The following is a 16,112-nucleotide window of genomic DNA, read 5'->3' on the forward strand; positions in this document are numbered from 1 at the left end:
TTAAAATATATATATATAAACCAAATAATAACAATATAAATATATATAAACCAAATAATAATAATAATAACAAAAAATACCATTATTTTTATTATCAATAATGGTATATTAATAATAATAATAAATGAGATAAACTATTTCATATTTAAAAATGTAATTGTTATATTGTTCTTAAATAACTAATAATAATAATAATAATAACAACATACTATAGTTATACTACTACTACTACTACTAATAAATTAGATTAAATATTTACAATTTAAATAACTAATAACTATAATATATGTTAAAGCTGCAGTCCGTAGTTATTCCTCTTTGTCGCCATCTCTGTTTGAAATCTGCAATTTCAGATATTCCCAGAATTCTCAATTTACGTGGGTTGTGCCTCGGCACGGCACAGCGTGGATGAATCCAATGTCTTGAGGAGAATGTGTGGCTGTCAATCGCCGCGCCGGTGTGGATACAGGCATTCGGAATTACAGATTCTGCTTTTTGGAAGTATGACCAACATAAGAATTTTCAGAAGTAACATCCACCTTTGTTCTGACCAACTAAGGTAAAAAAAGCATTGCAGTAAATCACGCTAAAAAAAATTCTAACGATCGCTTATCATATCACGTCAAACCGTGCAAATTATACTTTGTTCTCAAATTGTTAATGTTAACAACATCAGCATCGCGTGACTACATTTAATGCCCCTCCGATATTTATCCTTGTTTTCGCATGGGCCGGTTGCAGTCTCTTTTTTCCTGTAGCCACTCCCAAGTCTGAAGTCTTTTGCATTTTACAACGGGTGAATGTCCAGTTGTCTGCTGGTGATTGTCATTTGAATCTTTCTGGATCCGCCATCAAATTGATAAGTTTAATTATATCAAATGCTGTGAGAAAAAGGCTATAAATCTCCACCTCCAACATCCTCACACTCATAGTCTACTAGCCGAGACTCCTGCTTTATGTTTACAGATGTGACGTAATGATGCAAAGACATGCTCGAATTTCCCACGGAAATCCACCAGTACCACTGGAATTAAAAACATTATTACAATCTTACCGTTTTGAATTGCTAAGCTAAGGCAAGCAGATAGTTTTGAACTCTGGCTGGTTATGCACTTGCTCAAACTATTTTGGATAATTTTTAACCCAAAAAAAGTTACGGAATGCAGCTTCAAGCTAAAGCTTATTTAAAAAGTTGAATTATTATTCAGAAAGTACACAATTTTATAACGCATTCAATACACTATAATTTGATTTTATATTTCCTTTTATTTGGTAAATAAGAAAAAAAGTTCTGCAATGACAATGCAACTCTTTGTAGAGTAAGTAATAAATAAATAGATCTGTAAAGAGTGCATGGAAGACTACAGGAAAATAGCCCAGATTAATCAAGATCAGACTAGCAGAGCAGATCTTTTTACTGTACATGAGTAAAGGTGCAGTTGCAAAGGCAGGCATTAAAGCTCCTGTCAGTCGACTCAGTGGGAACCCTGGATCATCTTGTAAGCACCTGAGATGTTCATTATACCGCTGTACATCCAGCAGGAATGGAGGGGATGCTCCACTGAAGCTGTTCAAATGGAGTCTCAGTGTGCAGAGGAATTAAAGGCCTGTTTTCTGTTAGATTAAAGTTACGCCTGAACTCAAATTCAGGGTCTAAATGGTTTAAATGGTCATGGCCTGCTTGAATCAAATGGATTAATTCAGAAGAATCAGTGAATCAGCACTAAAATGAACTGATTCACTGAGCTTTCTCAATGCTCCCAGCAAGCACACTTTTGCCCTTAACAATTCATTTAGTTGTCTAAGCACGTCTTAATTGTGGAAGTATACGTAAAACCATCAACTGCCTAAGACTATTTGTGAATCAGAGCTGTAAATATCTTCCAGACTTCCCAGAGACGTTCGCTCATGAAGCAAAGCGCAAAAAAGTTGCCTCACCTTCTTAGAGAGCGACAGCACATTTGATTTATGATGCTTCACAACAGCTAAAATTCGATTTCTGCCAGCATTCGGTGCTTTTGATTGCCCCGTAAATGAGATAAACTGATAGCAATTTATTCAAGGATCCAAGCTCCCCCTACACCCCTCCTACTCCTCTGCCTTCAGTAGATACTACTTGCTCCATATGAGTGATTCTCATACTTAAGCAATATGTCTGTATTCTGCATGCACTCACTAGAACAGACAAGCGCACACTAATAGAACCTTTCAGACTGAAGAGAGGCAAAGACAAGCATGTTCATGATGAAAGTTCTCACCAAATTCTGTCCGCACACACAGTCCTCCTCTGTTATTCTGCCAAATGACCAAGTAAAGCTTAAGTAAATCAAAGGTTAGACCTCATATTCTTGAGGAACTGTCAATTAGATCACATGTAATGAGACAGAACGAACGCTAAGAACGTCTTTAACTCGTTTCTTATCAGTGCTGCGATGGGAAATGTCCATGGCTGTGATCCCTTGAGCTTGTAATGTCGTTCATACACATTTAAAACCAATAAAATAGTCACAATAGTGAACCTGGATCATTTGAGGCTATTCTAGCTCATGTAAAAACATAATTAAACTTGATTCTGGTAACGTTTAGAGTGAGCTAAATAGCTTCTGTCTGAAAAGAAGGGAAAAAAACATAAAAATGGATAAAAAAGCTGGTTGAAATGCTAATCCCTCTTAAATGTCTTTATACCACCTACAGACATTTATTTATATTTTAAGTGCTTGATCATAGTCTTTGTGTAATGTCAAAGTCGCACGTTGGCTGTATGTGTATTAATAAAATGATTTTCCAAAGAAACAACAAATTTATTAGGAAGCACCAGTGACATAGTCATTGATGTCAGTGACATGTCCATCAAGTTGATGGATTTTGCCTATTGGCAACAGAATAGCCTGAGGGATATGCTTTTGTTTCCTCAATAACAACCAATTAGGAGACTGTATTTGTCATTGGGACGGGCAATGAAACCAAAGTGGCACCGTGTTCATGACACATCATCTTTGTTGCACATGGCACAGAACAATGGATCAAATCGAAGTGATTTCTAATTCAGAAAAGGATTAAATTGCTTTATTAGCCACAGGCCAACTGGACTTTTTTTATTTGATAGCATTCTCTCACTAAAACAAGCACTCGGTCACTAAAACAAACCTACACCTGCTAAAACTGCTACTGATCTACTGCTGTTTATGTTGTTTTGTAAACCAATGGGACAGTAGGCGCGATTCCATTACAGATTTGCGCAAAACTTTTGTGAAAAAAACAAAAAACGATTGTGAAATGATGGCGTTTCCATTAACCGATGTTATGCGACTAAAACATCCATTTTTCCTCTCGCGATAAGTCATTCCAAAAATCTTAGCAACGGACGTTGGTAGGTTTATGTATATCCCACCCACTGCACTGGCCGTTATTAATAATCAAAGGAGACGTATGTGTGTTATCCAATCATTAATGACAAGGAAAGACCCATAAAGAAACATACTTGAGAGTGTTTCTGGGTGTTTCTCCCTCATATCTGCTTCAAGGTCTTGATTGTGACCTTTCTTTGAGGTTTAGAATCCAGTATTCCTGTAATTCTTTTGTCTTTTATTAATTTAATAAAGAACTCCGTCTCGTATTCTGTCCAAACGTACCGCGTCATCTACGTCAGGTGACCTGTAAATGCGCAAAAACGGTTTCTGGAAATATTTCTTTTTCGAATTGCCAGAAAAACCACCTCATGCGAGCGTACATTTTTTTTGCCGATAAATGGGAGTTTTTTCGAAATTGACGTGTTTCCATTGGGCGTATTTTCAATTTGCAATTTCAATTTGCGCAATTTGATGGGTAATGGAAACGCGGCTAGTGAGAAATGGTACATTCTTACAAATAACACAAACAGTTTTGCGTCCCTTTACCTTCATTTCCTCCAGAAAGCCCGTCTGGTTTGGTGATGCCCGTGCTCTTTTTCCGCCTGTGTTTCTTGCGGTTGGCATGAGGTGACGGCGGAGGCTCAAGTTTGGGACTGGTGGCGCTGCTCATGCCAGTGGCGGAGCTGAGAGGATCTGTCATCCCATTGGCTGGAGGAAGGAAAAAAGATGTAAAGTTCAGTCAACGGAGTCTCTTACCTGAACTAATGATAAGTAATAAGTATTAATATGTTATTATTTTAATAATATATATGCACATACAATTTTTTTGTATATATATATATAGGGCTTGACATTAACTTTTTTGCTCACTAGCCACTGTGGCTAGTGGTTTTCCAAAGTTATTAGCCACCCAGCATTTTCACTGGCCCCAATTTTGATATCGATACCATAGGGAAAACTGCCATATAGATATTCTTTATATTATCTCATAATTTGGCAGCCGGTATATTAGGCTGCTGTCACTTTAGGCCTTGACGCACAGATCCATTATACTGTTTTATATAGCCAATATACTTGTCTTTATGTGCGCACACTTTGGCTGTGAGCACAAAATCTGCGGGAATGAATAAAATTATGCTCAATACATGCAACCCCTCGCCGAAATTCAAGCCCTGTTACACCAACAATATTCATCCGGAGCAAATTAAATGAGTGAGTAAAAGAATGTGGGTTTGTGTGTGTGTTAATCATGATTAATCACATCTAACATAAAAGTTTGTAAATATATAATATATATGTGTGTATATATGTATTTATCTTTCTATCTATCCATCTATCTGTCTGTATATTTTATAATTGTATAATACATACACATTAGATGTTTTATTATATATTAAATATTTCAATGTATATATTATTAAAATAACAATAATAAAAACATATGTAAGTAATATTCAATATAAAAATAAAGTAATAATTGTTTTGCATTATAATATATAATATTGTGTGTACATATACATAAGCATCAAGAAAGACATTAATACAAAACAAAATTGATCAAAATCCTCAACAGATTACAGGTCAATTGAAGATTTTTCATTAATTTCATTAACCCTGGTTCCACCACATTTTACAGGACAAGTGAAGATCCACAACCCCAGAGAACAAGAGATGCACCACACCTCCGTTTCACCTCTATTAGCTTGAGGAGAAGGGGATGTGCGCGTGAGTAACAAATGATGATTTGGTCTTGCCCGAGGACCGCCGCTGTAATGGGAGAGGCCACATGAGCATCCAAGCACAAGAGAGGTTGGGTTCGGGTGTAAGGTGATTTTATATAAGTGATATTAACCTGCCGCTCCACGCCAGTGTGTTTCTGTGACGGGGCGACGCGGTAAGAACAGGGGGTGTCAGTGGGGAAGCCACGGCCATCTTTCTGAGCTTCATGACATTTCCACATCATTTTTGGCGCCCTCGGGACACTATTACCCACAACCCCCCGACCAGCCCAGGGGCAGAAGGGCCCGGCAAAGTGGACCCCATATTGTTAGCGGCCCTCAGAAACACACTCGCACACACAGTGTGTCAGATGTGGGCAGCCTCCTCCATTGTCTTGGCATCAAAAGCTCATTGTAGTGTTGCAAACTCCATTCATCTCCACAGGCCTGGGGTGTATAAGAGTGTGTGCGTGTAAATGTGTGTGTGTGTGTGTGTGTGTGTGTGTGTGTGTGTGTGTGTGTGTGTGTGTGTGTGTGTGTGTGTGCGCGCGCGACAACGGTCGGGTCTGGGAGTGTCTGAAACCCGCGGAGCCAAATAACGCATATTCTAATGGCACTGACAACCATTAGCCTGTGCAGAACATTAGGCGTAATTTGGGGGTTTACCTTGAGGGATCTGGAGGCTAGCGTGCTCTTTAAAGAGAGAGAGATGAAGGCGCGCAGGGGGTACAGGAGGATAAACTACAGAGACCCAATCCGCCGTAGGCACAGAGGAGTTTAGCGCGTAGCTAATGCTACCTTTAACACTTCAGTTTCCCTCCTAGATTTCTGTGCGGCTGCAGATTCATCTGGTAAACCAATGCAATTTGTTGTTTTATTGATAAGACACGGTTAATAATTGTGATTGAGGTGTTTAATAAGAACAGCTTGATAATGAATAAATGATGATGCGGAGGATTACTCAAATGCACTGTGGGATTTGAGCTTAATTACACATGGCAAGAGACAAATTATAGGGTTTAACAATTAGCCCCGTTACACAATTACGATAATTCTCAATCAATATTGTTGCTTTATCTTTATCAAAGACACGCAAGAAAGATTTGTCCTAACGATAATGTCACTGCGGTATGTACATTTATTAATGGATTTGTAAATGATAGATGACGCATGAGATGTCCATGAGCTTTTTTAAAATCAAAGTCAGGATTATAGGATCAAATTAATACATTCATTCATAAGGGAAAGTGCAGCTAGGACCTTTCTTTTTCATATATATATATATATATATATATATATATGCATATATATTGGTGAAAATGCACTTGGGTATAATCTGCCAATGTATAATGTTTAATTGGTCAATTATAACAAGATTTCTATCAGTCATATAAACAAACAAAAAATCATCATTGGTGCTCATTAACGGTTGCATAGAACTACCACTTAAGGCCTCTTTCTTAGGCCAAGATCACTATGTTTACTATGAGTGCCGTTTAGGCTCTACAAAGCAGATAAAGTGATATAAGCTCGCTGGAAACACGGCAGGTTGGCAGTTGATGCTTCATCACTGACTCTGTGTTCACCATTGATATTCATGACTTTAAAAGTCTGCTCATCCTCCCTCGTGCTGAATGGCGGAGCGGCGCTCCCAGCTGCCACACACGTTGTGGCAGGGACGCGAACGTCTGTTTCAATTTCTACACTCCTCTTCCCAACAGCCCCCCTGGGACCAATCATTAGCTACAGCAGACAGCTGGGGGTAGAGGGCTTCTTGAGAATACTGTTCACACGCGTACACACATGCAGAAGCTCTCGCGCACACACACACACACACACACACACACACACACACACACACACACACACACACACACACACACACACACACACACACACACACACACACACACACACACACACACAAGAGTGGCCATCACCGGCTGTGACAGCAGTGGCATTGTGTGTGTAGGTGGAGGTTAACAGTCAAGGGCTGCCCTTGTCCCTCACACCAGACCTCAGATCATCTGAACGTCTGTTTACAGAGTCCTCGCTAATCAAAAAAATGCCATGATACGGCGATGACAAAACCAAGGTGCATGGCTACAAATGCCATGGAAGTGAAGAAAACTGATTACTTTGCTACCCCGATATCTAATATAAACATAAATACACATATTTATTTAAAATCGAATATAAAATAACTGGTAATATATAGGATAGGTGGTAATATCCTTGAAAATAATAAACATTTATTTTTGTTAAACATGATTACAATTGGTAAAAATGCACTTGGGTTCAATCTGTACATTTACTGTAGACTGTTCAATTGGTAAATTTTAACAATATTGCAATTGTCTTAACAATAACAGACCAGCTCTGAATGGTTGAAAATCTGTATAAAAAAATCTAAATGTATAGATTTTTGGTGCAGTGTTTTTTAATGCCTCAAGAAGCCGCTAACATCGCAGCACTACAAATGTAACTTTGCTAAATACTCTGGGAAAATAAGAAACTCTGTGTACAGTTGTGTTACAACTCTGTGTACAGTTGTGTTACGACCTGTGTTTATGTAGCTTATTGTTTTCTTTATTGCTCTGTTCTCTCTCTCTCTCTCTCTCTCTCTCTCTCTCATAATAGGTTACCCAATGATGGGGTGTACGAACGCCATTGGTTGTCCAGTCAGGGCGTGGTCCTTATAAGGAAGCTGCTGGCACTCGTCTGAGAGCTCATTGTTGGTTCGGTCGTACTCGTGTTGAGAGCTCCGGAATCCCTCCTCCGGCCGATGATCAAATTAGTGTTGTCAAATTAGTTTTAAGTGAACGTGCATCCTGGTGTAACATCTGAACCTATCTTCCTTATGTCTAACAACACATCGTTAACAAATGTGGAGCGTAGGGGTGTCCTGCCTTATTTATTTTGAAACTAGTTTAAGCTCTGTTTCTTTGGTAGGGAGTTAGGTAAGAAAAATGTATTTTCTTTTCATATTGGTTTAGGTTACTTATTCTTCCCTCTTTTCTTTTTATATTTGTTCTGTTTGTTATTTTGGCCTTTGGGACACCCTGAAGAGATGCTCGTTATTCCACTTGTTATCTCTTAAATAAATGTATTATCTTTTCTGCTTAATTTTGTGTAATTTGTTTGATTATCGAATGGGTATTTTGTCTTGTTTTCCAGTAAAAATATAAAAAAATCCTTATAAAATACATTAAGTTTTTAGATATTAAGTTATCAAAGACTGTACCTTGAATATAAATGTATTTTTCTTAACACAATTGCAATTCCCCCCCCCCCAAAAAATGTCATACTTTTCCAGACTCAAATTTCCAAACCTCTCTGTATATATTTGGTTAACAGTACAATCATCTGTACATTTTCTAATTTTTCTCTCATTGGTTTTCCTGAAGAGATAACATGCGCTTACATGATGAGAAAAAATCTAAACACTGTATAACCTACAAATATTCAGCTCTGACACATCGGTTTGATTCTGTAAACGTAGTTTGTGTTGCACGATCACCAAAAAGCAAAGTACGGTCTGATTTAGATGATCGTTTGCCCCGTTGTCTGTTGCTGGTTTGAGTGGCACACACACATTCATTTAGTGAAGTTTAAGGGACTCTACTATGGTAAAGACAAACAGTTTTGCATAATGGAAATGCGTGCCTTGAATTAATTCAGTCGTGTTTCGACACTCACAAAACGATCACTAAACTTTTACCTTGAAATCACTCAGCTTGCATGATACATTTATTTTTAGAAATAATTTTTTCTAAATTTATGTTATATAGAAAACTGAATAGGGGTAATAGTCTGGAAATACACAGTTTTCTTTTTTCAAAACTTTTCCAGACCAGAAACTTATTCTATACTTTTTCAAACTGAGTAGGAACCCTGATTTTTACTGGAAATCAAGCAAAAAAAAAAGAAAAATAATTAACAAGAGTCTAAGGTGAGGTAAATTGAAGTATGCAAGAAATCTGAATCCATTTACAGCCTAATCTGAGCTAAGCTGGAAACTCTCTTCAGGTAGCATTAGAAAATAAGGTGGTCAGCTAACCTGCGATTAGCGACCGTTAGCGTGCCCGCAGGAAACGGTACTTTACAGCACGGTTCTGGAGACGAGGGCTGTGGGTGAGCACAGAAAGATTGGAGGGTGTGAACAAAGAACATTAACTCATTTCTTAATAGCTCTCAATTTTTTCTTCCAGACGTACATGAGGAGAAACTTCTAACTCTCCCAGTAGCTAATTCGAGAGCTAGCGGGTGCGGACGGTAATTTTGCGACGAAGCCGACGACGCCCCCCTCCCTCCACTCCTACCCCTTGACACGGCAGCCGAGTGAGCAAACCCCGTCCGTAATCAATGGCAATGGCTGCAATTAATGATGAAAAAAGTGTGCAGAACACAATCACTACTTCCTTCTTATTATTGTCAATTAGAGAGCGCTAATCAAGGCATGGGCAGGCACACACCGCTGCTCTCTCCAAACGAAATGTCAAACTTCATTACAGCCAAGAGCGGGGAATCAAACTCCCTGCGCTCGCAGCCTCCTCGAGCTCCGCAGGGGAGAAGTCTTCTCCGCCCCTTAACGACAGCAGATTCCAGATTAGCGCCAAACCGCTAGACTACCTTAGCTGCTGCACGTTAATCTACAGACTAACTGAAAGTAGCCTAAGTGCAGATCATCACACTTTACACTTTTGTGCTAGTATGAGGATTCTATGCATGAAATGATCAAAAGAGTAAGAAAACCCTAGAAACTGCATAGCTACCTGCTAGCAACCAATCAGAAACAAGTGGAAATAAGGATTATATCTATAATATAATCAAAAGAGTAAGAAAATCACCAAGCAAACACTCAGAGCACCCTGGCAACTGCATAGCAGCAAGCTAATAATAAATTAGAACAAATGTGAGAATGGAGATTATGTGCAACAGACTAAAACAATGCCCTTGCAACCAACCTGAACATCCTAGCAACTGCAAAAAAAGATGTTATGAACCAGAACAAATGCAGAAATGAGGATTCTGTGCATTCAATGATAGACAACTACATAGCACCCACCCAGACCACACTAGTAACTGCCTAGCAACATGCTACCAACCAAATCAGAACAAATAAGGAAATTATGATTCTATACTGTACAATGATCAATGGAGTAATACAACTACCTTACAACCACCCAGAACACCCAAGCCACGCCCTAGCAACCACATAAAACATCCTAGCAACGCCCTAGCAACCACTCAGAAAACCCTAGAAACGGCATAACAAAATGCTAACAACCAATCAGAACAATTGTGGAAATGAAGATTCAATGCATACAGTGATCAACATAGTAAGAAAGCAACCACCCAGAACACCCTAGGCTAGCAACGCCCTGGCAATCACCCAGAAAACTCTAACAAAAGCATAGCAACATTTTAACAATAAATCAGAACAATTGTGGAAATTAAGATTTTATGTACACAATGATCAACAGAAAGCAACCACCCAGAATGCTCTAGCAAAGCCCTGGCAACCACCCATAACATCATAGCAACACCCTGACAACCACCCGGAACACCCTAGCAACCACCCAGAAAACTCTAACAACTGCAATGCATAGTAACATTCTAACAACCAATCAGAACAATTGTGGAAATGAAGATTATTTGCACAGAATGATCAACAAAGTTAGAAAGCAACCACCCAGAACACCCTTTTCCATTTTTCAATTTTCCATAACCCTTGAACCCTTCCATGCCCTGAAAACCACATCGAACACCCCATCTACTGCATTGTCTGAAAATGTAAAAATCTAGCTCATTTATAAAACTGTACAAAACAAAACACTTAGCTAAGTACAATAGATAACTAAGACATGATTGATGATTGATGGTGAGAATACAATTCCATAACATACACTCTTATCTTATGAGGGATATCTAGTATGTACGGAACAAATATAACTAAGAGAAGAGGGGAAGATTTAATCAAAAGAATCAGTATTCAGAGTCTGTAGCGATGTGTGGCTCTCCTTATCCGGCACAGCCTTATAAATGAGAACAACACTTACATCATATGGAAATAGTTACAGGGTTGAGATGCATGTGATTGTTTGAGGATATTATCAATCTACCGATGCTCATCTCAACAGCCTTGATCTGTTAGTTGACCTCCAACCCTTGACAAGGATAATGGCATGATTAGGACATGGTTAAGATCTATTTACCACCTAAACAGGCATCAAAGTTGAATTTGCGTAAAACATTCCTGATGACACGAATGCATGTCGTTCCAAACGTTTTATTTTTTTCTCTGGGACACAAAAGAAGAAAAAAATGCTACAGTGTTTTTTTCTTCCATACAATGAAAGTCAGTGAGGTCTTATAATGTTGAGGACACCAGTGTATGAAATAAAACAGTTGAACCATTCTCAAATATCTTCGTTTGTACAGTACAGTTCAAAAGTTTGGGGTCTGTAAGATTGTTTTTGATGAAACTAATTCATTTATTGAGTAAGGATGGAGTAAATTGATCAGTAAAATACATTTATAATGTTACGAAATATATAAATGCTTAAATGCTTATAAATATTTTCAGCATTGGTAATAAGAAATCTTTCTTGAGCTCCAAAGCAGCATATTAGAATGATTTCTGAAGGATCATGTGACACTGAAGACTGGAGTAACGATGCTGAAAATTCAGCTTTGATCACAGGAATAAATTACATTTTAACATACAGTACTGTATATTAAAATAGAAAACATATATTTTAAATTGTAATATTTCATTTCACAGTATAATTGTTTTACAGTATTTGTTATCAAATAAATGCAGCATTGGTGAGCAGAAGAGACTTCTTCCTAATCTTTTGAAAGGTAGTGTATGTCTATAAATTAATCCTTTATAAAGCATGCGTACAAAAAAAAGAAAGAAAAAAAAATCTATATTATCTCACTAGTAGGGTTGCATAATATATCAGTAAGAAAAACGTTATGCAATAATAAAAAATAATAGCTACATACAGTATGTTGATAATGTATACATTGGCTGATATGTGTATTATTATATTAATATATATTATAATTGTGCATGCTTATTTTCCCCATTTTTACATTTGATTAGATTTAATTTAGTTAAATTTTCATTCGGCAAATTTTGATATTGTGATGCCTAACTTAAAGCATTTAAATGTATTTTTTAGTGTTTCATTCTTAATTTAGTTCAACAAAATAGCATAGAATTAGCCATAACATGAAATTAATTATTAGTATTTTTTTTTAAATATATTAAACTCAGTAGTTTTGGTGCATCCCTAGTTCAGCATGCACATGCATCCCTACTTCAAATCACTTCACATCAACTTAAGCATTCTAAAGAACGACGACAAAACAGCAAAGAAAACCTGCTAACAAAAAAAACCAAGTTGAAATCTTAGGCACAATAAATGTGGTTTGCTCTAGGTGTGCTCTTTCCGGAGATCTTTGATATAAAACTCTATTATCTCTATTATGACCTGTAAAGCTATAATGCTCTCAGTAAACGCAAGAACACGAGAGGCTGATGGGTAACAGGTCATAGAGAAAATGCATCCACCAAATCCTGATACAGCTAAATGTCTGAATATGTGTGCTTGTGTGTGACAATAACTATTTTACACCAGGGCCTAATGAAGTGCTTTGCCTCACACACACACACACACACACACACACACACACACACACACACACACACACACACACACACACACACACACACACACACACACACACACACACACACACACACACACACGCATATGCAGCTCATTCCATGGCTACGGCCGCTTTGAGTAATTCTGCTTTAGGATGTGGAGCTGATGGGTGTAGACGGGGGGCCGATGGCGGAGCGGGGCTGAAATTGATTGTTCGACAAGCGGAGACGAGCAGAGAAGGGCGAGTGTCGCGCGGCGTCGTGTTCTGTCTGCGACACCACGGGGCCACACGGTGGGGCCTCCAGTTTGCTCGTAAAGAGCGCTCTTTAAACTAGCGGGGCCCCTGGGACCCTAACAGAAGGAGGGGGGGAGGAGAGAAAGAGAGAGAGGGGGCGAGAGACAAAAACAGAGAGGGCGAGAGAGCGAGGGCGGGGGGGGGGGGAGAAACAGAGCAGCCGCTAATGAGAACGACGAGTGCGCAAACATGCATGGAAATGACTGTTATTCTGTTGATGTGCATTTAAGTGCTTTTTTACTGCCAGCCGACAAAGAGAGGGAAATAACCAGTGATGAATGTTGTCCCCGTAAAGCATTCATTTTCCAACGCAGGAGGGGGAAAAAAAAAGTAGTGAAAACGGGGGGGGGGGGGGGGGGGGGGGGGGAATGTGCAGCGTTGTTACGCCCGGCAAATATATTATTTGACTTCACTCAAGTGCACTGACAGGATGAGGAGAGAGAGAGAGAGAGAGAGAGAGAGAGAGAGAGAGAGAGAGAGAGAGAGAGAGAGAGAGAGAGAGAGAGAGAGAGAGAGAGGGGTGAAGACACTATGCAGTGGGTGGCGGGACCAGTTACGATCAAAGCAACAATTACTGAATTATCCTGATTAGCGATTGGCTTGTTAACATCACATATACAAGCGATAAACAAAAGTGCCACAAATTCTTCAGTTACTATTAGTACTATGGTAAAATCATAATGGACTAATAACTTACACAGATTAGAAACCTTTAGAGGCTCTGTCCCAATCAAAGAGTATTTACCAGATGAAACCGAAGTAGGGACGGATCTGAAAAGATTTTACAAAAAGAAAAATGTATGGCGAGATTACAGGTTGTTGATGGGACTTTGAGATGTGAGCGGTGCATTTAAAAGTGTGAACGCAAGCTTGCAGGGACGGGGTTTAAAATGACTAAATGATTGGAGAAATCCTGCATACATCACAAGAGAGAAGTCTGTTACTTGAAGGCCCAGTTATGACATTTTGATTAAAAATTACAAAGGCAAAAAAAATATGCATGAATAAATTATCCACAAAAAGTTCTATAACATGCATTTAGAAAACTGATAGGGTGAATTTTCATTTCATGCCAACTTTAATAGCATAACTAACAAAATTTCACCACATGAATAGTTTTAGGGAGAATTCCGTAATTTCAACACAATTACTTTTGCTAATGCTGTAAAATCATGACAAATACAGGATCTTCTTCTTCAAAAACATTAGGTTTTCAGAACCTTTTTTCATTTTAATACTTTTGTAATGACAATGGCAGCTGATAACAAGTTGATTAATCAGCCTGCCCTAAATACTAAAGTATTAGGCTGATTACCATGGTATAATATGTTGGGCATACTAAAACCACATTAATAAACGGATGAGATGCAAGTTGTCGAGATTGATGCATTCACAGCATGTATTTGTACAACTGCAGCACAATCCCACAAACACCGGCCCTGAGCTTGAAGTACGGTCTCTAATCTGCTGTAAATATCAGAGCAATGGAAAAAGCAACTAAAAACTGGTTAGATCATAAACTTAACAACAAGCCTGAAATGAAAAAAGAAAGTCTGGTAGAGTAGGAGTTTCTGAGCTTTTCCTCTGACCTGCTGTAGTGTTGATAACTGCCTCACTCCACTGTTCTGCACTGGACACAGAGAACGAGCGCTGGTGCATCCCCTCTTTACCAGTCCCCAAAGCCACGCCGGCCACAGAGCCCCCGGACTGAAGGGAACTGCTGCTGTTGGAGTGAGGAGTGCCTGACAAACGAGAGAAAGAGAAAGAGATTCGGTTAGAGACACGTTCAAATCACATTTCATAGTGTGGAGAACTTGCATAGCACACAGATGCAGGTGAAATACTACGGCATGATGGAGCTGTGGCCTAGTGATTACTACTGTACGTGTGCTCATGCGGGCGATGCAAGATACATCCCACCTCTTCTCGGTATCATTTTTGGTTTTCTCGCTAATATCCCTATCAATTAAGCCCAAAAACAATCATGTACCATGGTATTTCAATGTATAAAGGTATTCCTGTAGTAGCTCAAAAAGATAATGGCTCTAGCAACATCAAGCTCATTGGTTTGATTCCCAGAGAATGCATGATAACTGATAAAATGTGTACCTTGAATGCAATGTAAGTCGCTTTAAAGGGATAGTTCACCCAAAAATGAAAATATTATCATCATTTACTCACCCTCATGTAGTTCCAGTCCTTTATGAGTTTCTTTCTTCTGTTGAACAGTGACCACAATATTTTAAAGGAATGTTGGCAACCAGTAAGTTGATGGTAGCCAATGGAAATCAATGACCAACATTCTTTAAAATATCTTTTGTGTTCAACAGAAGAAAGTCATACAGTTATGGAACAACATGAGGGTGGTAATTAATGACAAAATGTTCATTTTTGGGTGAACTATCCCTTTAAGAGAAATGTGTAAATGTAACTGTATACTGTAGTACTAAATGACGTTTTTCAATTACTATGGTATTTGCCAAGGGATTATTTTAGCTCATAATTAGCTCATGTACACAACAAAAATTCATCCAGGCAAACACAGTTTCTGCCAAAAACACGAGTTACCTCTAATGTAAATATGATTTTAAATCATAAATCAATATTACATATAAATAGTACACATAAAAAGTGAGCAAAAATTACTATAGTAAAACCATAGTACTTTTTACTCAATAAAACCTCTAAAACCTGAAGTCAATCAGAGAACAAATCCAAAACAGCTATTTTGCTTTAGATGAGAACCATACAGTATCAACCTGTAGGCGGGGCTAAAGAAGTTTTTGTGTACGCATTTCCAATATCGTCACCGCATTCGTCTCTTCGTAATACATGAGCAGTCGACGCCTCACCCCATCTCCCTACCCTGCTCCCTCTGCGTTTCTGCCACTAATTAGCCCTTAATTAACAAGATACACTCGGAACGGTAATTAGCTCTCCCCCACTCTCCGCCTGACACATCCATCTCTCCCGGCGGTGCTGACGGCTCTCCCTGGCTTCAATCAGCGGATGCCCCGCGTTGGGCGCCAATTCACCGGCCTGGCCGGGTCGCATGGGGTCCTCTCCT

The 16,112-nt window shown here is 38.8% G+C and overlaps 1 protein-coding gene across 4 annotated transcripts in view; it reads right to left on the reverse strand.

Annotated features, from left to right (window-relative positions):
* The window catches only part of agap3 (ArfGAP with GTPase domain, ankyrin repeat and PH domain 3), a 174,477-nt gene that overhangs the window by 26,387 nt on the left and 131,978 nt on the right, over positions 1-16,112 (reverse strand). For all 4 annotated transcript variants that reach the window (XM_077245207.1, XM_077245208.1, XM_077245206.1 and 1 more), the window contains 2 exons: positions 14,635-14,787; positions 3,897-4,058 (listed from right to left, as the gene is read on the reverse strand). In XM_077245207.1, coding sequence (XP_077101322.1) covers positions 3,897-4,058; positions 14,635-14,787 — 315 coding nt within the window. The remainder of the gene's footprint in view (positions 1-3,896; positions 4,059-14,634; positions 14,788-16,112) is intronic.

This window comes from Siphateles boraxobius, unplaced genomic scaffold (assembly GCF_051911475.1).
Source record: "Siphateles boraxobius isolate OS27281-9 unplaced genomic scaffold, OSU_SipBor_1 26, whole genome shotgun sequence".
NCBI lineage: Eukaryota > Metazoa > Chordata > Actinopteri > Cypriniformes > Leuciscidae > Siphateles > Siphateles boraxobius.